General features: G+C 44.1%; 1 protein-coding gene across 2 annotated transcripts; it reads right to left on the reverse strand.

Annotated features, from left to right (window-relative positions):
• Nucleotides 1-1,854: 1,854 nt before the first annotated feature.
• On the reverse strand, nt 1,855-24,891 carry trmt6 (tRNA methyltransferase 6 non-catalytic subunit). Of its 2 annotated transcripts, XM_078556411.1 has the most exons (11): nt 24,546-24,891; nt 18,226-18,356; nt 16,991-17,100; nt 13,649-13,740; nt 13,136-13,219; nt 10,756-10,880; nt 8,976-9,322; nt 7,286-7,371; nt 5,672-5,774; nt 5,497-5,583; nt 1,855-2,657 (listed from the first exon to the last, which is right to left on the reverse strand). In XM_078556411.1, exons 1-11 carry the CDS (start codon nt 24,662-24,664, stop codon nt 2,484-2,486), a joined length of 1,458 nt encoding a protein of 485 aa, XP_078412537.1. In that variant the 5' UTR covers nt 24,665-24,891; the 3' UTR covers nt 1,855-2,483. The 2 variants fall into 2 exon arrangements, with proteins under 2 accessions (XP_078412537.1, XP_078412538.1); XM_078556412.1 differs by lacking the exon at nt 24,546-24,891 and having other exon boundaries at nt 16,996-17,100; nt 18,226-18,327.
• Nucleotides 24,892-24,956: the final 65 nt, after the last annotated feature.

Genomic DNA, 24,956 nt, shown 5'->3' on the forward strand with positions numbered 1-24,956 from the left:
GAAACTGGAAGATGGCAATCAGAAATGATGGAACATTGCAATGTGACATCTATCTGGTAAATGGTGTAGTTGTTACTTTTACGTTGCAGTACAGTCTCATTTCACCTGTATTTTCGTTGTTCTTCCATGGGATGTGAGCATCACTGGCAAGGCCAGCACGTGTTGCCCAGCCCGAATTGGCCTTTAGCCGAGTGGCTTACTAGGCCATTTCAGAGGGCAGTTAAGAGTCAACCACATTGCTGTGGGTCTAGTCACTTGTAGGCCAGACTAGGTAAGGGCAGCATTTTCCTTCCCTAAAGGGCATTAGTAAACCAAATGGGTTTTTACACCAATTGATAGCAGTTTCATTGTCATGATTATTGAGACTAGCTTTCAATTCCAGATTTTGTTAATTGAATTTAAGTTCCACAAGCTGCCGTGGTGGGATTTGAAGCTAGGCCCCCAGAGCATTAGCCTGGGCCTCTGGATTAATAGCCCAGTGACATTACCACTATGTGCAATGCTATCCTCTAGGGAGAGTGACCTTGCATGCTAGTCAGCTCAAGCCTCCGCACACAAGAATGTTGACATTGCTAGTCCTAAGCATGGGATCATACCAGTCTGCCACTTGCCTACGAACTCTTGATATTGGCGAAAGATAAAAAAGGATGGTGAACATGAAACCAAAGTACAGCATAGACAATAAACAATTTTTAGTATTTTCAAGACTGGAGTCACAACACTTGAAGTTGCAGCAATAGCCTTTTTTCAGGAGCTGCATGCTCCCAATCTGAGAGTCTCTCTGCTTAAGGCTCAAGTTGCACAGAGCGCTGATTTAAAAAAGATGGCCGTACTAAATTAGGAAAGGTCAGCAGTCACTCCAGCACCAGCGACTCAAACAATTGAGCAGGTTACTCCCCTTCTTCCTTACACCACTTCCTCTCTTTGCCAAATTGTGGATTTCACTGTTATATTACGGTCAATGGAGCGTAATTTTCCTGAAATTCCGTACAAAAAATAATACTGAGTCTGTAGAATGCATTGTCCAGGTAACAGACTATTAAATACAATTTTGGTCAGCACAATTCAAAAGCAGACAAAACACGCATGAATGAGGAAGCAATAAAAATGATCCCAATGTAATGAGTGAAATATGAGTAAAGAATAAAGCAGCACCGTACATTCTAGAGAGAAGGCTAGGTTGGGGGTGCGGGGTAAGCGAGCAGGAAGAACTCAAGTTGTATAATATAAGGATCGAGTGAACTCAGTATTACTTTAGGTCGGAACAGTAGGAACATTTGGTGTTAAAACATTTGGAGTATTATTTCTAATAAGTTGGTAGCGTCAAAAATATTAAGAATGTTCAAAATGTGGATGCATGTTTGACTGGGTGAGTTGGCTTACAGGAGGGACAAGTTTCAATAGGGTTGACTGTCTTTCTTCTATCCCTGACATTTTATATTATGAAAAACAAAAAAAAAAATCACAAGCATTCTGACCATATTTCTCTACAACAAGTTTAAGAAAGTGAATGCAGTTTGAATTAAAGAATACAGTGTTCTTAAAATATACAAGCAGCTCCATTACAGTTTGGGGACCCGCTCTTCACAGATAAAAGTCTTTGCGACCGAAGCAAGTCTTCAATGCATACAAACTTCTGTAACAGTTCACTTTTTAAACACTCTGTAGACATTGAATGTACAATTTGAAAGTTTAAAAAATGCTAAAGGGTTAAAGAAACAATTAGTTTTGTAATCAGCTCAGTTTTTGAGCACTAAAGAAATCTTTCGTACTTGCAGTTCGTAAAGACAGGACACTTAAGGACTGTGTGTTGGATCAATTAACTATTTAAAAAGACAAATTTAAAATCAGCTCGATTAAATGGATTTATTTCAGATAATTTTTTATAGTTGATTCCAGTGATGTGACACTTTTAATACAGCTAAACTGGTAATGAAAACACAATTGTACAAATTATAAATAAGATCAATTTAAAATAGCGAAATCCATTAAGAAAAATACTTCAGTGCATGAAGTTAGTTTCCATAACTTGATACAACCAATGAAATTTACAGGTGGTCATATAATTCCTGACTAACTAGGACCTTCATTTTGTCAAGTTAGAGACTCTTGAACAGGCTACATGGAACAAACAAGAGCTCTCAAACTCAACTTTTTTTGCATTAAACTGCAGCATGCACTTGTTTTCCAAAAATACTTAATTTCACTCTTTTTATTTTCCCCTACCCTACCCCTGCAAAAAGTAAAGAAATATTGTACACTGGTACATAGAATACTTTTCTCTGCATTGAGAGCACCTTTCTCTCACATGCAAAAATCACTTTTGCTAATGCTCCACATCGTAGCAGAAAATTCCAAATGGCACATATACCATATTATACCAAAATAAATGTATAGCAGTTTGTAAAAACTTTCAGCTTAAGCTTTACAATGGGCTCCAATATCAAGCAATTTCAGGATTAGCAACAGCACTTGGAGGGAAGCTAACTATTGGACTCTTCAACCTTCTGTCTTTTGGCTGCAGGTTCTTCAGACCTCTGCGGTTCAGGATTATTGACAACAAATTTTGCTCTTTCCATAGCAACAGTAGTGCCGGTCAGGACGTAGCCACCACCTCCACTCATTGTCAACTTGGGATGAGTCCGGTTTGGCAAAACCTAAAATATTTGGACAAATTAAATTTTACACATTGCTGTAAATTAGTTAGAGCTAGAAATTCACCAAGTGTATTTTTTTTTACAAAAAGGAGATTTCTCTTCACATAACAATTCAAAGCGTCGGTAATGGAGTTTGCTTGGTCCGTTTGAAAACAATCTTAAAAAAAACAGGACTTGGGCTCGTCTACTTAAATTTAATACATTGAGCATGTCAAATTTGCTGAAATATTTGGTGGCATCCTGTATTATGGCCCCCCTTCAATTGGTTTTTCTCACAGCTTCTTTCAGCAAAATTATCTTTGCAGTCTGATTTAGCTGAGATACAAATCAAGTCTGAAGGACGGCAAATCCTATACAGCAACACTGATGGGACACATGCAACAGATATAATTAATGAGGGCTGGAGGGTCAGATTAAGTTGGCAGGAGGAATATCAGTTACACAAGGTACCAAAACAAAGTTAGAAAATTTGCTGATCTGTTTAGATAAGAATGGTTATTTGGACAAACTGAGGAGAATCTTGTACAAATTAACATGCTTAGTTCAGGGGCATGCAGCTTAAAAACCACAAGCATTAAAATGTCTACTGCATTAACAATGTACTGACTGAGTAGATTATGTACACCAGCTTGGTTCAATGGTAGCACTCATTTCTCATAGGAACATAGGAGCAGCAGTAGGCCATTCAGCCCCTTAGGCCTGCTCCACTGTTCAACTAGACCATGGCTGATTGTCCACCTCAAGGCCATTTTCCCATGCTGTCCCATGCCCCTTAATGTTCTATCAATCTCCGTCTTGAACATGCTCAATAATTGAGTTTCCACAGCCCTCTGGGGTACATAATTCCAAAAATTTACCACCCTCTGAGTGAAGAAATTCCTCATCTCCGTCTTAAGTGGCTGTCCCCTTATTCTGAGACTGCCCCCCCTGGGTCTAGACCCTCCAACAGGGGAAACACCCTTTCTGCTTCTAATCTGTCTAGCCCAGGCTAGTCCAACCTTTTCACGCAAGGGGCCACATTTCAATTCTTTTCTTCCTCAAGAGCAAATTTCGAAAAGATAAGGTTTGGCGCAACATTAAACATATATCTCAATAAAATGTTGATGTATGATGAAAAGAAACAACTTGCTGAGCAAAAATAAAACAATGTTAAAGCAACAGATTGATCATTTAAAATACTGAGTAATTAATAAAGATGACCATTAGAGTGTATTGGGGTCAAATTGTGTTTTTCCGGCTCACACTCAGTCTCAGAATACTTATTCAGCCACCCTCGCCCATACCCTCTGTGCGAGTTAGTGAGAATGCGAACCCTGAGTCTGGGAGTGAGCCAGGCATGCTCTCACACACCCTCTCTCTCTCTCTCTCTCCCTCCCTCGCCCGCCACGCCGTCCCCTGCCCTGCAGTCACTCCATCCCCCACTCATTCCGGCTCTTCCCCCCCCCTGCTAGCAGACTCACCACTGCCACAACACATTTTCAGGCTTCAGAAATATGTTCCTCCAATCAGAGGATAGTTCTCTCCCACATTTGCTGATTGGCTCATTAGTGATTCTGGAAACTGCAAACGCGGGAGAGAAACGGCCTGTGATTGGAGGAGCAGTTCTTTGAAGAATCTTCAAATTCACTTACCGACATTTTGAACACAGCATCCGCAGGCCGGACAGAGGCATGGCAGGCCTGATCGACCATGGGTCGAGTGTTGGACAAGCATGACCTAGCCCCTTAAGAATTTTTAAGTTTTAATAAGGTCACCTCTCATTCTTCTAAACTCTAGAGAATACAGGCCAATCTCTCCTCATAAGCCAGCTCCGCCATCCCAGGAATCAGTTTGGTGAACTTCTGCTGCACTCCCTCTATGGCAAGTATATCCTTCCTTAGGTAAAGGGAACAAAACTGTACACAACACCCCAGCTGTAGTCTAACCAAGGTTCTATAGAATTGAAGCAAGATATCTTTGCTCCTGTACTCAAATCCTCGTGATAAAGGCCAACATATCATTTGCCTAAGATAAAAGCAAATTACTGCGGATGCTGGAAATCGGAAATAAAAGCAGAAAATACTGGAAAAACTCAGGTCTGGCAGCATCTGCGGAGAGAGAAACAGAGTTAACGTTTCGAGTCTTTACGACTCTTCTCCAATTGCTTGCTGCACCCGCATGTTAGATTTCCGTGACATATAAACAAGGACACCCAGGTCCCTTTGGGCATCAACGCTTCCCAATCTCTCACCATTTAAGAAATACTCTGCACCTCAGTTTAGCACCTCTTAATAAAGTGGATAATATCACGCTTTCCCAAATTATATTCCATCTGCCATGTTCTTGCCCACTCAGCCTGTGCAAATTTCCTTGAAGCCTCTTTGGATCATCTTCACGACTCATTCCCACCCAATTTTGTGTCGTCTGTAAACTTGGAAATAATACATTTGGTCCCCACATCCAAATCACTGATATAGATTATGAACAGTTAGGGCCCAAGTACTGATTCTTGCTGTACCCCACTAGTCACAGCCTGCCAACCTGAGAATGATCCATTTATTCCTACTTTGTTTTCTGTCCGTTAACCAATTCTCAATCCGTGCCAGAATATTACCCTCTACTCCATGCGCTCTAATTTTGTTTTCTAATCCCCTGTGGAGGATCTTATTGAAAGCCTTTTGAAAATCCAAATACAGCACATCCACTGGTTCCCCCTTATCTGTTAGTAACATCCTCAAAAAACTCAAACTTAATTTGCTTGTCATAGATCCATGTTGTCAGGTCATGGGTGCTGAGAACCTGTTTCTGAAATTCTACTTTAGGACAGGAAGCACATACACAGAATTGAGTTTAGGTTTACCTGGTAGCCTCTCAGCCAGGTTTCAGATAGCCTCAGGTTAACAACTCCTCCCCTTTCTCGTAGATTTGAATAGCACATGAGCAAAGGCTAAATGGAGAAAGAAAACAAGATGAATGAACCAAACTGAGGTCCCAAACACAAGTAAACCAACAATCTGCCAAATAGCTTGTTTTACCTCCTTGTATTGGCAGTAGATGACAAATGGTCTAGATGGTGCCACAAATTCCAGAAGACAAAGCAATAAGGGGCTAGGATAAAGCCGACTTGCTATAATTAACCTATAAATAGGAAAAACAGCTTTTCAGTAAAAAGTTGTGGATTTTCATTTAATTGAGATAAGCTAACTATTAGAATAATCCATTATTTAGAAGAAAATGGCTAGACAGAACTATGGTACTACATTTACACAGGAAATACACTATTAATAACAAAAAGGATTGACATGGCACATTTAACATAGTAAAGCATCCTAGGTTGTTTAACAGTAAAATGAAACTGAACCATAAGAGAAGACATTGGACAGGATTGTAGGATTATCCTGTGGGCTTTAGGACAGGGATGTTGGGACAAAATGGGAGTCCTGTGCCAGCACTTGCTGGCAGTGAAGTCAGCGCAGCATTATTCCCAGGGGCAGCCTCCTGATTTGCTGTCAGATTAAGAACAGCAGGAGAGTGCAGCTTTCGATGCTGTCAACTCAGGAGCCTCAGCAGCCCCACCAGGTGAAATTGGTACTGCTGAAGCAGCTCAACATGGGAGGCGCCTGAGCGGGGTAAAATTAAGAATGTTAATCAGAGGAGGGAAGGCTGTAGGCCCTCTCAGATCAGTTGGAAAACTCCCCAGTTGGCTCTTTGGGACTGCAGTGGTAGCCATTAATGCCTGCAGTCCCCTCTTTAGGAGACTGGGCCGTCGGTTCTCAAAACCTCCTGGGCTTCCTGCGGGTGGCCACCTCCATTACGTTAGCAACCTCCTCACATGGGGTGCGGCTGCTCCGCTGACGGGCTGATAACATTGTCCTAATTGGGCCTTACTCATGTAAATTGTCTGCCATCCTCCGTGATGTGGGCAACCAGGGTGAAGTGCTATTTTTAAATATTTTTTTTTTGGATGGAGGAATGCTGGATGCTGCAGAAAAGCAGAAAGAGTTGGGGGCTCAGGTTCATAAACCATCAAAAGTAGACCAGAAAATGACTAACAATGCGTGCGGGCGTACTAGGTTGCTGTCTGCTATGAGAAAATATAAATGAGGGACAACTTGGAAAAAGGAGTTTTTTTTTTCCAAAAAAGGCAGCGATGATTAGATTATGATGGGATGAGACAATTGATAGATTTAACTTTGTACCTCTGTTCTAAGTGATTTAAGAGAGAACCAGAGAAACATTCTTATTTTAATTAAAGATAGGGTTCTGAGGCTGTGGAATGCACTACAAGTAGTAATTAAAGCACAAACCATGCCAAAGTTTAGGAATAGGTGACATAAGTAGTTTAAGGAAAGGGAGGTAAAGGGATATGGGAACAGGGCAGGTACATGGGGATTAGCACTGCAGTTTATTTAGAAAGTAAACGCTAATCTGGATTGGTTGGGCTGAATGGTTTGTTTTCACGCTCCAATTTCTACAAGTCTTCTTGATAAATGTGGATAAATAAATGACAAATTCTGGATAAACGTAGATCACTAATGGTACATCCATTTATAAAGATCAAGGTGCACCCAGACCATCATAACTTCCACTCAAGAAAAATCTGCAACAGAATTATAGTGGAGTTCATCTGATTTGTTACATAAACTCACCCATCTGCATTTCTCTCTTGTAGCACAGCAGCAGCAGCCTGTAGTTTCTTCAGCCGATCTTCTTGCTTACTCTTCCTCTCGTCAACCTGCCAAGAAACATGTCACCAAAGATGGAATCCAGTTTGACTTTGGAAGACTAAAATTTGTACAAGAACAAGCATAAATCTAGGTTAGAAGCCTGGACTCGACTGCATAAGGAGAACAGTCAAACAAAAAAGTGTGGCCACAGCTCACAAGAGCTGCTGTAATTTTTTTTTTGAGAATTTTAAAACAAAAATTATTTTCCTAAAAGGAGGCATACTAAAGATGCTGTTGTATGGAGAGAATCCAGCCAGAATGAAGTGGCAGGAGTAGGGTCCCAGTTGAAAGGGGGGTATGATTAGAAAGAAACACTGATTTGGTGTATTTTTTAAAATAAAATTCTGTCAGTAGTGCATAAGGCAAGTAAGCGCACAAATCGAGGAGAGGGTGCAAATATAGATGGAAGTCAGATTACCAAATAGTTCATAAATCAAAGAGGGACTTTTTCAAAAGTGAACTTTTGATACTGTATGGATGGGTTTGACTGAATTGAATTACACATTTTGAAATGTTAGACCAGCATTCTTGTATGCATTTGGAGTAAAGCAGGGGAAAATCAATTGTTCCCTCCCCATTTCCCAGTAAATGTACTGAAAATCATCAGGCATTAAGACTCAGGGGAGTACTGAAGGCATTGGTCAGAGGCACACTTGCTAGGATCCACTTTTGCTCGGGAGGGCCCATATACTGAAATTGTCAGTATCACAAACACAGCGTGGTACTTAGGGAAGATACTGGGATTTGTCAGCTTGACCAGAGTACATGACTAATGCAGAGCAAAACGCCCCAGCTCTAAGTGACAGAAAGCAGCAACGTGCCATTAACTGGCATCACCATTAGTGAACCTAATGCAAACAGAAGTGTGTTGAATGACCTAGCATAAGCTAACTTGAAAAAGCATCATAAGTTGGCTAACAGAAAGAGGCATTTTCAGATCCAAGACTAAGTTTGCAGAAGTGATTAGCACACAAAAGTTACAACACAGTTGATGACCGAAGCAAAAGTGGAATATAGTTAAAAAAGTAGGAAGTGCTGGAAAATCTCAGCAGGTCTGACAGCATCTGTGGAGAAGGAAACAGAGTTAATATTTTGTGTCCAATATGACTCTTCTTCAGTCATATTGGACTCAAAATGTTAACTGTTTTTCTCTCCACAGATGCTGCCAGACCTGCTGAGATTTTCCAGCACTCCCTGTTTTTATTTCAGATCTCCAACATCCACAGTATTTTGCTTTTATTTTAGTGTGGAATATAGTTAAGGTTAAGCATCTTTCCAGTTGAAAAAAAAGTAAATAAAGGCAAAATGATGCTGCACAATGTATTAAATATAACACCATAAACCCCCTCAGTGAATCAATTTATTTTTGAAATAGTGAGCGTTTTCTACATAAAGAAAATCAAAGTGTTAAAACCAGTGTGCTGTGTGATCGGGTGGGGGATTGGCCACTATTTTACTGTTGCTTAATATTAACCAATGAAACCAGCTACCTACAGATATCAAGTCACAATCATTCTGGAGAAATATTTCTCCTCACACAAATTTGGGCTGTAGAAATTGGATATATTAGAATTTAACATTCCGCATTCTATCCTACAGGAATAAATCTTACATTGGATTTTCTGTCTGCACTTTTTCCTTTATTTTCAGCCTCCTCACAAGCAACATCCATGGCCTCAGTTTCCCCAGATCGGATGCTATCCATCATGGCTTCGCCACAAGGCACCCCATCACCCTGATGTGTGCTCAGTGGGCTCCCATTACCTTCTTCTATCACAACTTCAGTTTGTTTCTGCAGTGTTTCTTTCTCAGTTGAAAAACTTCCAGAAAGAAGACTGTTCAATTTGTTGATAGGAAAGTCATACAGTTGATTATAGAATGATTTTGGAAATCCAAAGTTCTCCATCGCTGCTCTGATAGGCAAGCTACCTGGATACAAGTGGACAACAGATCCAAAACCTGCAAAAAATATTACGAGGTTATACATAATAGATAGTTGGATATTAATTACGGATGCAGATGTAGTCCAATAGATGAAAGACAAACTTCAACTGAGTGTTTTGCTCAAACTTAGGGCAGCTTGGCTTGGTGGGCAAGGGGAAGAGAGGCAGCTAAGCAAATGGCCCTTACCTCAGTGGCAAAGAGGTTCATAAGCAGCTCAAATGTGTTGTTAAAGGCAGGTTGGAGAGCTACAGGCAGTGGTGTAGAAGTAAACAGCAGAGGAGGTTGAGGGTTATTAGAGCTTGAGGTCATTCAGCCAGATCTGGTGATAGATGGTTAAGCGAGTTAAGCATCAGAAACGCTCAATGCTCTGCCCCTTGCACTGGAGTAAAAGATAGGGCCAGCCGTACCAGGAATGACTGAGATAGAGTCCAGGGCAAACATGGTGAAGGAGTGGTTGAGCTAATTGATGCTTGTAGAAGCATTATGTAGAAAGGAGGGCCAAAACTAGACAGAAGAGAGTTCACAAACACAGTTGTAAGTAACTTGGGGAAATTTTTCCCTCAGGGCAGAATCAAATAGGGCTCAAAAGGAGAAGAAGGATGTGGGTGGGGGACAACAAAGGAACATTCAGGATTTATAAATTACAGCAGCCTATGATTTGGAAATGGAAAGTCTAAAGTCTACAATTTTCCTTACATGCATTTTATATCCTTCAGCCGAACCAGTTCTGTCTGAACCTTCTTTCCCTGGCCTTGTTTGCTCTTAAGACTTCCAACTGTGTTGCCCAGAGATTAAATTCCATTGTGTTTGCCATTAAGAATGCTGTTTACGTAGCAAATGTTAAGACTAAGGGAAGGGAAGTTCTAGTCCAAAAACGAAAAAAGCATTTTTCTTCTTCCCTCGGACAAAATAAGTAATCAAAATTGTATCATCACCCTTAAACCCAACTTCCATTGCTTTGAAGTGAACCCTAATTTCCCTCCTCATTCCATTCTTCACTCACATTACCCAGGAATTGAATAAGTGCTACAAAACTTGAATATTTTTATAGGAAGGGAAGTGGTAGTACTAGATTTAAAAACGTGATAGAGGTGAAGAAGATAGCTTGAATTTAAACAAGACCACCTGAACTCGTTTTGTGACACGCACAGGGAGGTCAATTTGTACAGATCCTTATTATGTAGGACGTTCACCGCAATTAGATTTTTGGGTGATGCAGCTTTACACTTAGAAGTATATATTCCCAATTCCCAGCTTTTCAGATTGACCCCAGGTGAGAAGTACAGCTAACAGGATGAGCTTTGCTCAGTTAAAGTTCAATGAATACATCTGTGAAATTTCATTCGTGATTAGAATGCTCACACTACAATACAAATTTTTTTTTTTTAAAGTAATTACAGCACATTAGAAATTATCATTGTAACAGACTGCAAATTTAATTTCATTACCTCCTAACCTCTCCATTACAGCGCCGAGCACCAGACCAGCACAGGTTTCTGCTACAATTACTTTGGAGCCTGCATGAATATTCCCAAGAGTTAACATCTGAGCCAATGTGTCATATCGTAAATAGCTGGAAAAGAAAAATTGATTGATAATGATGTAATTTTGTTGATCTGTTCAGTAACTCAGCATCTTTGGGGTTACAGCAACATTAATTATGCAATTTTAAGTTAATTACGCCAGTCTTTCTCTCCCTGCCCTGCTCTCCTCTCCCTCACAAAGTAGTCAAAAAGTCACACCTAGCAATAGTTCCAAGTGGGCAATAAATGAAATTTAACAAAGCTAAGTGCAATGACTTATAAACTAGAACAGATAAGGGGCACACACTGGTTACGATTCAGATTTCCTCGGATTTCTTGCCCTCTGCCCAATGAAAAGAAAACTCTCAGACATGCGAATATGCCGCTTCACCTCTGAACTACAACTAAACTTTGCAAAGTAGTTTGGGATAACATGCACTGGGTACACAATAAACCCATTTACCATCCCTCGATTTGCACATTGTATTTCAACTGTACCCATCATTTCAGACTTCGCACTAGATAGTTTCAGCAAACTAAGCTATCAAAAACTGGTTTATTCATGGTTAAAGCTTGCGAAAAAAAAGCCATTTCTGAAGCAGATTCAAAACAAAACAACTTTGCACCAGTTAACAAGAGGCTTAAAACAGATAAACCAATAAACAGAATTTGAATGGCTTTCTTTCCAGGCCCTTCACAGCATCTTTCACAGAGCACGTAACCCCAACTCCCCCAATCCCTACTAATTATAATCTTCATCAGAATTACCAACAGAGCCCTGTTTTGACCCCGTACCTGCTGTGGCTACATGAAAACCATAATTTAGTAATGGCCTGGATTTTGCAGTTGTAATACTAGCAAAACTGTCAGTGTTTGCCATCACCATTCTGTAAAACAGGCAGCAATTTCTGTTATCTGCACACGCGGTTAAACCCAGGAATCCAGAAGTTGCTATCAGTGATTCCCCACTCCTCACAGGGGATGCTATTGAAGTCCTTGCAGATAGAAATTTTATAAATCACTTCAATTAATGTGAACTTCCAATTAGTCTCACTGCAAAACCCCATGAAAACGTTGTGCCACATTGAATAAGGTATAACTGGGATTATAAGTGTACTGAGCCATTAGTACTGCTGAACAACTTCTCTGATCCTGAAAAGTGCATTTCATATTTGTGGAATGTCAAATTTCTCAATGATTAAAAGCTCCATAGATTTTTTTTAAAAAAAAAATTAAGATATTCCAGCCTTCATCCCATGTGTACGTCATCATCTTGATTTTGTTTTCTTTAAAATGATTAAAAAGTGAAGGATAATCAATGCTTTTTATATCCTGGTTTACTGTCTGTAAGAAATTTCCAATGTGATTGGCTGTTTAGCCTGTTTGCTGACATTACTGTTGCTGGATGTCAGAGGTCCTCTATAGTTGGTGGCAGAACACACTTAATGTTGGGAGACGTGAAATCGATGCCACAGACTTTGCTAGATCTTTGTGGGCAGCTTTCTTTGAGACCAGTGGTGAGTGTTATTAATTTGTCACTGACTGCAAAATCCAGGCCAACAGCAAAAGTGCCCATTTCAGATACTCGGAACCTACAATCTTGCCCTTGAACCTGCAATACTGAGGTGCTTCGCTTGTGACAACCGCCACCTATCTTGTCCTGACAAATGATACCTATGCTACGACTACCCTGATCAGACCTTGGCTTAACGGCCTGGTGATATGTATTTATATTTTAATATTTCTGAAGCTTGAGGATGCTTAACAATAGAATTGGCTTGACTGGTTTCTTATCAACCTCACACAGAACCAATAGAAACTAAGAACAACCCATCTGACAGATGACAGGAAAAAAATTCTGAACAATATGTTTCTGAAAGGGACATTTCTTCAACTAACGAGAGGAAATCCATAAGTTAAGGGCCAAAATAACAGGTTTCCTTTCAATGCTGGCAGATAAAATTCAATACAGACAAGAGCAAGATCTTACACCCTGGAAGAAAAAATAATTCATGAACACAGTCCAGCTAGATAAGAGATGGATATTCTGAAAGCAATGCTAGAATCAATAATGTCTTGTCACCATAGAAAGCAAATAGTCTCCCATGCCATTTTAATGTCCCCCTACCCCCACCCAGTTACCACTAAGCAGGAGGAGTTAAAATTGACCCCTCAGAGTTCAAGATTGAAAGCAGCATGGGAAACATGGTACCAACCGGATAAATCCAAAATGCAGCTACTGGTCTGAAATGTGCTCTAAAATGTTTAAACACCATAGAAAAAAGTTCAACTTCACTTTACTCACCAAATTTTACCTGGCTCACGGGAATGATACATCATGGCCATTATGCGAGTGGTAGGCTTTAGGATAGTTATAAATGCTTCGTACCTGCCAACAAGATTTAACCAAGTTAGAATACGGCCAGGAATTATTTTTCTCTAAGGCGTGAAACACCAAAATTTATCTGAACCCTAGACAAAGTAATGTAATTAAATTTCTTGTGATAACATATGAAAAAGTCAAGGAGCCTTTCAAATGGCCCACTCTCGAAAAGTATCTGCTTCTGAATTGTAGTAATACAATGTCCCAGTTACCTACATTCCTTTGCACTGCCTCTCAGGACCACTCAATTAGGATTTTATAAAAAGGAAAAAACTCAGGCCTTAAACAATTTGGGTAACTAATTTCTTATTAAAATAATAAATCAGAATAATTTATGTGCCAGTGTAGAAACAGAGCTTTTATCCCAGTCAGGGTAAAACCTTTTCCATCTAACACAACATGACTCCATTCTCCACCCAAAGAATAAAAACTTACTTTTTCTTTTTCTTCTTAATGTACTTTTCTTGAGCAAATCCAGTTTTGTCTCTAAATGTTGTGCTATTCTCAATCAGATGTTGAACAATATCCTACGTAAAATAAAAACTTAGCTTTAATGAAACAATTACCATTTGGGAATACAAATGCAATGTAATTTCTGTGGAGAGAATTTAACACTTATTAAATAGTCACTTTCCCTGTATAGGAAAGACTATGGTGTAGCGGTAATGTGGCTGGAAAATCCAGAGGCCCAGGTTAATGTTCTGGGGGCATGGGTTCAAATCACATCTGGGGGAGGCGACGGCGTAGTGGTGTTATCGCTGGACTAGTAATCCAGAGACAGAGGGTAATGCTCTGGCGACCAGGGTTCGAATCCCGCCAAGGCAGATGGTGGAATTTGAATTCAATAAAAAAAACTAGTATTATAAGATTGGGCCAATGGAACCATTGTCGATTGCTGTAAAACAGTCATCCTCACGGAATAACGTACCAGACATCACCATTCCTGTGTATGTCAGGACAGGCCCAGCAGAGGTAGCGGCACAGTGGCATACAGTCTGGGAGTCCTCAACATCAACTCCTGACCCCAAGGAGTCTCCCCATGGGGTCTCATGGGCAAGGAAACCTCCTGCTGATTACCACACACTGCCCTCCCTCAGCTGATGAATCAGTGCTCCTCCAGGGTGGGGGACTTCAATGTCCATCACCAAGAGTGGCTCAGTACTGGCTGAGTTCTAAAGGACATAGCTGCTAGACTGAGTCTATGGCAGGTGGTGAGGGAACCAACAAGAGGGAAAAACATATCCTCATCCTCACCAACCTGCCTGCCGCAGAAGCATCTGTCTATGGTAGGAGTGACCACCATTGTGGAGACAAAGTCCCGCCTTCACAATGAGGATACCCTCCATTGTGTCGTCTGGGATAGATTTCGAACGGATCTAGCAACTCAAGACTGGGCATCCACGAGGCACTGTGAGCCATCAGCAGCAGAATTGTACTCAAACACAATCTGTAACCTCATGATTACCACGTACCCCGGTATATCCCCCACTTTACCCTTGCCATCAAGCCAGGGGATCAACCATGGTTCAATGAAGAGTGCAGGAGGGCATGCCAGGAGCAGCGCCAGGCATACCTAAAAATGAGGTGTTAACACAGGACTACTTTCGTGCCAAACAGCATAGGCAGCAAGTAATAGACAGGGCTAAGCGATCCTGCAACTGACAGATCAGATCTAAGCTCTGCAGTCCTGCCACATCCAGTCGTGAATGGTGGTGGACAATTAAACAACTCACTGGAGGAGGGGGGGCTCCACAAATATCCCCATCCTCAATGATGGGGGAGTCCAGCACAGCAGTGCAAAAGATAAGGCTGAAGCATTTGCTACAATCTTCAGCCAGAAGTGCTGAGTCGATGATCCATCTCGGCCACACAGAGGCCGCATCACAGATGCCAGTCTTCAGAAAATTCGATTCACTCCACGTGATATCAAGAAATGGCTGAAGGCACTGGATACTGCAAAGGCTACGGGCCCTGACCATATTCTGGCAATAGCACTGAAGGCTTGTGCTCCAGAACTTGCCGCGCCCCGAGCCAAGTTGTTCCAGTACAGCTACAACACTGGCAACTACCTGGCTATGTGGAAAATTGCCCAGGTATGTCTTGTACACAAAAAGCAGGGCAAATCCAATCTGGCCAATTACTGCCCCATCAGTATACATTCCATCATCAGTAAAGTAATGGAAGGGGTCATCAAGAGTGCTATCAAGCAGCACTTGCTTAGCAATAACCTGCTTGTTGACGCCCAGTTTGGGTTCCGCCAGGGTCACTCAGCTCCTGACCTCATTACAGCCTATGTTCAAACATGGACAAAAGAGCTGAACTCCCGAGATGAGACGAGAGTGACTGCCCTTGACATCAAGGCAGCATTTGACCAAATGTGGCATCAAGGAGCCCTAGCAAAACTGGAGTCAATGAGAATCAAGGGGAAAACTCTCCACTGGTTGGAGTATTACCTAGCACAAAGGAAGATGGTTGTGGTTGTTGGAGGTCAGTCATCTCAGCTCCAGGACATCAATGCAGGAGTTCCTCAGGGTAGTGTCTTTGGCCCAACCATCTTCAGCTGTTTCATCAAGGACCTTCCTTCCATCATAAGGTCAGAAGTGGGCATGTTCGCTGATGATTGCACATGTTCAGCACCATTCGCGACTCCTCAGATACTGAAGCAGTCCATGTCCAAATGCAGCAAGACCTGGACAATATCCAGGCTTGGGCTGACAAGTGGCAAATAACATTTACGCCACAGAAGTGTCAGGCAATGACCATCTCCAACAAGAGAGAATCCAACCATCGCCCCTTGATGTTCAATGGCATTGCCATCACTGAATCCCCCAATCACATCCTGGGGTTACCATTGACCAAAAGCTGAACTGGACTAAACATATAAATACTGTGGCTACAAGGGGTCAGGGGCTAGGAATCCTGCAATGAGTAACTCACCTCCTGACTCCCCAAAGCCTGTCCACCATCTAGAAGGCACAAGTCAGGAGTGTGATGGAAGACTCTCTACTTGCCTGGATGAGTGCAGCTCCCAAAACACTCAAGAAGCTTGACACTGTCCAGGACAAAGCAGCCCGCTTGATTGGTACCACATCCAAAAACATTCACTCCCTTCACCACCGATGCACAGTAGCAGCAGTGTTACCATCTAGAAGATGCAATGCAGGAATTCACCAAGGCTCCTTAGGCAGCACCTTCCAAGCCCATGGCCACTACCATCTATATGGACAAGGGCAGCAGATAGTTCGGAACACCACCACCTGGAAGTTCCCCTTCAAGTCACTCACCATTGTGACTTGGAAATATATTGCTGTTCCTTCACTGTTGCTGGGTCAAAATCCTGGAACTCCCTCCCTAACAGCACTGTGGGTGTACCTACACCACTTGGACTGGAGCGGTTCAAGACAACAGCTCACCACCGTCTTCTCAAGGGAAACTAGGGATAAGCAATAAATGCTGGCCCGGCCAGCGAAGCCCACATCCCATGAATGAATGAAAAAAAAATGAGTTCGTGGAACTTAAAATCAATTAATAAATCTGGAATATAAAACTAGTCTCAGCAATGGTGACCATGACAACCATCGCTGATTGTTGCAAAAGCCCATCTAGTTCACTAATGTCCTTTTGGGAAGAAAATCTGCTGTCTTTACCTGGTCTGGCCTACACGTGACTCCAGACCCACAGCAATGTAGTTGACTCTTAACTGCCCCTGAAATGGCCTAGTAATTCCTGGCAGCAATGCCCATATCCCATGGAAGAATAAGAAAAAGTCATCCATACCTGACCTTTTAACCCTTGTCCTTTAAGTGCCTCAATGTCATCTCTGCTGAGTTTCTGGGACTTGCCATCATCAATTATGTTTCGGTTATCAACACCAGCTTCATTTGTTTCTGGGAGAATAAAAGTGCACACTGCTTTCACAACAAACAAAACCCACAAGACTCTTTACTTTGTTTAGACTTGGGCCAAATTTAGCCACAACTACTAGGTTTGAAAGTCTCTTCAAACTGTAAGCATTCCATATGAAATGATTGGCTTGTCTCAACAGTCTTCAATGGGGGAAGAGCCACGACACTCAACCTTCCAGAATTAATTTAGTACCCAGTCATCATCGCTTTTCAGAGAGAGTTAAGATTCATAGTTAAAGCAGAAATATTGTCCTTCCTCTAACGATGCTCAGTGCCTATACAAAGTGACAAGTACACACACAAATATTGTGTTTCCCGACAGGCAAAAAAAACCCATTAAATTTAAACACTGAAGCTTGTACTATTTTCTTAGACATTATTATTTTTTTTAAAAGCTGTTCAAACTCAGTAGCTATACCTTTAGCAATTAAAAATCTGTAAGTCAAACTACTAAGAGAATTTGGAAACCATCCCTTTATTCCTCCCACACCCCACAAAGAATAAATATAAATTACAATTAGTTTCAAGAGCAAATTTTCTTTTACTCCTTGACTAATTTTGGTACATAGTATAGAAATATACACTTTTTCTTTCCTTTGCAGTTCAGCAAACGGAAGTAGAGAACAATGGTAAAATGTAATGTAGAAAGTTAATTCACTAACTGCGATTGAGATTTCAAGTCAGAAATAATTCACTCAATTCTGGGGGTTTACATGCAAAAGGTTTTTAAGTTATATCGAATGAAATGCTGTCTGAATCACTTGGTTATATTCTACCCATGGGGTACCGGATGCGTATGAATGACTAAATATAGTCAATGAGGAAAACACTGCCCAAAGAGCCCAAACTGTAATAATCACTGTGCAATATACAGCACAAATAAAAGTTATTAAATATTACCCCTTAAAAAATTATACAAACTTTACATTTGTCAACTTTGGCAAGCAAGAGTTATCACATCAAACATGCTTTTGAATGTATACAGACTGTCTGGTGGAATGACTAACTATAGAATTTGGTCGCTTTATTGGTTAGTAACATTGACATTAAGCTGTCCGTCATGCAATTTGCAGGTTCAGACAGAAATACATGAAGTTCTGACGCTACCTTTGGCAACTTCCTCAATTTTTGCTTTAAGTGGTTGGAGAACTCCTCCATTGGAAACCTCAAAAGTGGTGCCATACTGCTGTCCAATCACATTGTCCAAGTAAAACCACTGTTTCTCAAAGATGATTTTTCTGGAAAGCAAAGATTGAGATCCATTAAGTTCTAACCAGAAAATTAAATATCATCCGAAGTCATAGACACAATCACTGACTTTTAAAAAAATCATTCATGGGATGTCGGTGTCACTGGCTATGCCTGTGCCCATCCCTAACTGCCCTTGAGGTGGTGGTGAGCTGCCTTTTTAAACTACAACAGTCCATGTGGTGTAGGTATACCCACAGTGCTGTTAGGGAGGGAGCTCCAGGATTTTGACCTAGCTACAGTGAAGGAATGGTGATATATTTCCAAGTCAGGATGGTGTGACACAAAAACAGAAAATGCTGGAAAAACTCAGCAGGTCTAACAGCATCTGTGGAGAGAAAAACAGAGTTAATGTTTCAATTCCATATGACTCCTCTTCAGAGTGAAAGAGAAGTAAAAATGTGTATAAATTTATACTGTTAAAGGGGGTGGAGCAGGTGAAGCTGGATAGAAGGCCAGTGCTAGGTGGGGCAAAGGAGATATGGACAAAGATGTCATGAACAAAAGGACAAAGGGGGTGTTAATGGTAGTGGTAAGGGCTAAAGGAGGTGCTGATAGTGGCATTAAGATAAGAAAGCAGAATGTGATAATAGCTAGACAAGGGTAAGTAGTCTGGAAAGAACAACATGAACAAGTAACAGATGGCCCTAGTGGAGATGGGGTGGGGTGGGGAGGGGGGACGGTGGTGGGAAAAAAGATTGAAAATAGTGTAAAAGATGAGGATGAAAATAGTGTAAAAGGTGAGGATAAAACAATGAATAAATGGAAATAAAAATAAAAGTGTATAAAAAATAAAAATATTGAAAAAAGGGGTGAGGATAGAGGAGAGTTTTCATGGTCTGAAGTTGTTGAACTTGATGTTCAGTCCAGAAGGCTGTAAAGTGCCTAATCAGAAGATAAGGTGCTATTCCTCCAGTTTGCGATGGGCATCACTGGAACATTGCAGCAGGCCAAAGATGGACATGAGGGCATGACAGCAGGATAGTGTGTTGAAATAGCAAGCAACAGGGAGGTCTGGGTCATGCTTGCAGACAGACCGAAGGTGTTCCGCAAAGTGGTCACCCAGTCTGCATTTGGTCTCTCCAATGTAGAGGAGACTGCATTGGGGACAGGGAATGCAATAGACCAAATTGAAGGAGGTGCAAGTGAAGCGCTGTTTCACCTGAAAGGAGTGCTTGGGCCCTTGGATGGTGAAGAGGTAAAGGGACAGTGTTGCACCTTCTGCAATTGCATGGGAAGGTGCCGTGGGAGGCGTTGGGGGTAATGGAGGAGTGGTCCAGGGTGTCCCAGAGAGAACGGTGCCTTTGCAATGCTGACAGGTGGGGGTGAGGGGAAGATGCGTTTGGTGGTGGCATCATGCTGGAGTTGGCAGAAATGGTGGAGGATGATCCTTTGAATACAGAGGCTGGTGGGGTGAAAAGTGAGGACAAGGGGTACCCTATCATGGTTCTGCAAGTGAGAGGAAGGTGTGAGGGCAGAGGTGCGGGAGATGGGTCGGACATGGTTGAGGACCCTGGCAACCATAGTGGGTGGGGAAACCTTGGTTAAAGAAAGCATGTCAGGAGCGCCGTTTTGGAAAGTGGAATCATTGGGACAGATGCGACGGAGGCGAAGGAACTGAAAGAATGGGGCGGAATCCTTAAAGGAAGCAGGGTGTGAGGAGCTATGGTCAAGGTAACTGCGGGAGTCGGTGGGTTTGTAATGAATATTGGTAGACAGTCTATCACTAGAAATTGAGACAGGGAGGTCAAGGAAGGGAAATGTTGGAGATGGACCATGTGAAGATGATAGAGGGGTGGAAACTGAAAGCAAAATTGATAAATTTTTCCAGGTCCAGAAGAGAGCATGAAGGGGCACTGAAACAGTCATCGATGCACCAAAAAAAAAGAGCTGTGGGAGGGGACCTGAGTAGGACTGGAACAAGGAATGTTCCACATACCCCATAAAGAGACAGGCATAACTGGAGCTCATGCAGGTACCCATAGCCACACCTTTTATTTGGAGGAAGAGACACAAGTTTAAGGAGAAATTGTTGAGACAGATAAAAAGTTCAGCCAGATGCAGGAGAGTGGCGGAGGATGGGGATTCTTTGGGCCTCTGTTCAAGGGAGAAGCGGAGAGCCCTCAGACCATCCTGGTGGGAGGTGGAGGTGTAGACGGATTAGGCATCCATGGCGAAGATGCTGTGGTTAGGGCCAGGGAACTGGAAATTGTTGATATGACGTAGGGCAGCAGAGGAATCACGGATGTAAGTGGGGAGAGACTGGACAAGAGGCGAGAGAACGGAGTCAAAATATGAAGAAATGAGTTCCGTGGGGCAGGAACAGGCTGACACGATCAGTCTTCCAGGACAGTCCTGTTTGTGGATTTTGGGGAGGAGGTAGAAGCGGGCTGTCAAGGGTTGATGTATGGCTTGGAGGGGAACTTGCAGGTGGTGGTGTTCCCATGTGTCTGCTGCCCTTGTCCTTCTAGGTGGTAGTGGTCATAGGTTTAAAAAGTGCTATCTAAGGAGGCTTGGTGAGTTCCTGCCATGCATATTGTAGATGGTACGGTACACTCTGCCGTCAGTGGTGGAGGGAGTGAGTTTTCATGGATGGGGTGCCAATCAAGCAAGCTGCTTTGCCCTGGATGGTGTCAAGCTTCTTGAGTGTTGTTGGAGCTGTACTCATCCAGGCAAGTGGGGAGTATTCCATCACACTCCTGACTTGTGCCTTGTAGATGGTGGACAGGCTTTGCGGAATCAGGAGGAGAGTTATTCGCCGCAGGATTCCAAGCCTCTGACCTGTTCTTGTAGCCATGGTATTTAAATGGATAGTCTAGTTCAGATTCTGGTCAACGGTAACCCCCCAGGATGTTGATAGTGGGGGATTCATTGATGGTAATGCTACTGAATGTCAAAGGATGATGGTTAGGTTCTCTCTTGTTGGAGATGATCATTGCCTGGCATGAATGTTACTTGCCACTTGTCAGCCCAAGCCTGGATATTGTCCAGGTCTTGCTGCATTTGGACATGGACTGCTTCTGTACTTGAAGAGTCACGAATGGTGAACACTGTGCAATCATCAGTGAACATCCCCACTTCGGACCTTATGATCGAAGGAAGGTCATTATGAAGCAGCTGAAGACGGTTCGGCCGAGGCCCTAGCCTGAGGAGCTCCTACAGTGATGCCCTGCAACTGAGATGATTGACCTCCAATAACCACAACCATCTTCCTTTGTGCTAGGTATGACTCCAGCCAGCAGAGAGCTTTCCCCCACCCAATTCCCATCGACTCCAATTTTGCTAGGGTTCCTTGATGCCATACTGGGTCAAATGCTGCCTTAATGTCAAGGGCGGTCACTCTCACCTCACCTGGTATGACTTGTACTATCAAACTGTACTTAACTTTATGAGGAAGGCAAAGAACTACAGCTAAAACACCCTGCAATTTCCTGGTTCTACTTAGTCTAGAAGAATTCTATGTTCTTAGTCTAACACTACCTACATTATTCAATTTAAACATTTGCACTCCATAGACAATTTCAGCATTTCTTTAGCATGTTCCAGATGTTTTGATAGTTTCCAAAGATACAGATACATGGAGACAGAGGATGCAGATGAGTGGGCTGGAACTATAGCGCAAAACACAGGAATGATAGCTATATAAGTAATGAGGAATATCTACAGAACAAAAAACGGCTGGCCCAGGACAGACAGTGCTCCTGCTCAAGTTTGATGCAGCAAGAAACTTTCAAGTAACACCAGGTGGTCACTGTCTCAGGCTGAACAAAATTGCTCATAACTTCAGCATTCTGTTCACCAGATCTTCTCCATCACAGACTGCCTACTTAGAGCAAGAGGCCAGTCGGAGGCTGGAGAAAAGCAAGGTGGGCAGGGAGGGGCGTGGGGAAGAAAGGGGCCCGGAGGCTGGAGAAACACGGGTGGTGAGGGCAAAGAGGTGCCCCTGCAAGGAACATGATATCATTAGTGTTGCCCTCCCCCACCCACTCCGAGTGAGAAAAAAATTCAAATGTGGCCCCTCACGTGAAAAGGTTGGATAGGGCTAGTCTAGAGGCCTGTGTCTCAGGGTGATGGGTTACTCATTTAAGGGCTGAGGTGGGGAAAATTTTCTTCACAGAAGATTATGAATCTTACGTAGCAGGTCAGCCAAAGGGATGGGGGCGGCATATGGACTGTCAAATAGCAAGGAGATAAAATAACTAAACAATCATTTTTTAGTGATCTTGGCCAAGGGATGAATATTGACCCGGACACAGGGGGAACCTTGCTCTTTAAATAGGGCTAGGGGGCTTTTAATGCCCACCATTGTCACTGACAAGTACAGTACCAGTAATATACAGTGAGCAAAATAATGAACAATAACATCACATTATGAACGCGCCTTAGAATTTTAAGACAAACCCAATTTAGATGTTCCACTAATTCTTCTATGTTTACTAAAAAAAACTGCCACTACTAATACAACTTTAACACAAATGGGCCAAATATTATTTGCAAAATAAGGGCACGGAGCAAGAAGACGAAGTCCCAGGTGTATGAGTTTTCACAAAGCTACCGAGCATTTTTAAAAAAAAAGCACAAGTGACTTGCACAGCACAGCACCAAAACTTTCCCAGGTTTCAACTTATGAAGTACTATTAGCAGCCGAGCTAAAAGTTCCACAGGTTTAATGCGGACACATGAGAGCTGCAGACCTTTGAAAATGCTGCTGGTTCAAACAAAAAAAGGCAGTGGATAAAGTTACAAAAATCATTTAAAAAAAAGCAAGAATATTAATTCTGAGCGGAGTGGAGGGGACTTTGACGCCAATATTGAATGATATCTTTGCTTTTGAAGTAAATCTCGTCCAGCTGCATCATTTAAGACTTTGGGTCATAAACGCAATGTGGCAGTGGCTCCATAAATGCTGGACCCCCACCAACCCCACACACAACCCCCCACCCCACACACAACCCCCCCACCCCCCCCACACACACCCCCACCCCCCCCACACACACACTCCCACCCTCCCCCCCACACACACTCCCACACACCCACCCCCCCACCCCACCCACACCCCCCCCACCCACACACACCCCCCCACCCCACCCACACACACACCCCCCCCACCCACACACACACACCCCCCACCCACACACACACACCCCCCCACCCACCCACACCTCCCCCCCCCACCCACACACACACACCTCCCCCCCCCACCCACACACACACCTCCCCCCCCACCCACACACACACACCTCCCCCCCCCACCCACACACACACCTCCCCCCCCCACCCACACCTCCCCCCCCACCCACACGCACACCTCCCCCCCCACCCACACACCTCCCCCCCCACCCACACACCACCCCCCCCCACCCACACACACACACACCACCCCCCCCCCACCCACACACACACACACCACCCCCCCCCACCCACACACACCTCCCCCCACCCACACACACACCTCCCCCCCCCACCCACACACACACACCTCCCCCCCCCCACCCACACACACACACCTCCCCCCCCCCACCCACCCACACACACCTCCCCCCCCCCACCCACACACACACCTCCCCCCCCCACCCACCCACACACACCTCCCCCCCCCACCCACACACCTCCTCCCCCCCCCACCCACCCACACACACACACCTCCCCCCCCCACCCACACACACCTCCCCCCCCCACCCACCCACACCTCCCCCCCCCACCCACCCACACACACACACCTCCCCCCCCCACCCACCCACACACACACACCTCCCCCCCCCCACCCACACACACACCTCCCCCCCCCACCCACACACACACCCCCCCCCCACCCACCCACACACCTCCCCCCCCCACCCACCCACACCTCCCCCCCCCCACCCACACACACACACCTCCCCCCCCACCCACACACACACCTCCCCCCCCCCCACCCACACACACACCTCCCCCCCCCACCCACACACACACCTCCCCCCCCCACCCACACACACACCTCCCCCCCCCACCCACACACACACACACACCTCCCCCCCCCACCCACACACACACCTCCCCCCCCACCCACACACACACACCCCCCCCCACCCACACACACACACACACCCCCCCCCACCCACACACACACACCTCCCCCCCCCACCCACACACACACACACACACCCCCCTTGCTGGGGCAGTATCACTGCTGCAGTTACCTTCCCCTGTGCACCTGAACGGCTTTAAACACCTCCTCCCTCTTCAGGACCACATGGTCCCCCTCGCCGACAGTGTGGGCCCCGCTGCCGGCAGCCAGCACCTCCCCGGGCCCGGACATCGCCGCCGCCGCCGCGCTCCTCTTCCCCTCCCCCTTCTTGGCCTGGCGCCTTCAATCCATCCCCCACCTCTCTGGACCGAAACCAGCGTAAACACACGGGAAGGCTGGTCGAGGTTGACTCGGGCGATGTTCAGTGGCGCGGCCGCCGGAAAACTCGCGTCCTTCAACAGCCAGCAGAGCGCGCGGACACGCTACCCGCGGCCGCTCTGCAGCCAGCACGCGGCCCCGGAAACGGAAAGAGAAGCGGCCAGTACCGCGCGCGCATGCGCGTCAATGCGGTTCCACACCCCCC

Source organism: Cetorhinus maximus, chromosome 14, assembly GCF_964194155.1.
Source record: "Cetorhinus maximus chromosome 14, sCetMax3.hap1.1, whole genome shotgun sequence".
In the NCBI taxonomy this organism is placed as follows: domain Eukaryota; kingdom Metazoa; phylum Chordata; class Chondrichthyes; order Lamniformes; family Cetorhinidae; genus Cetorhinus; species Cetorhinus maximus.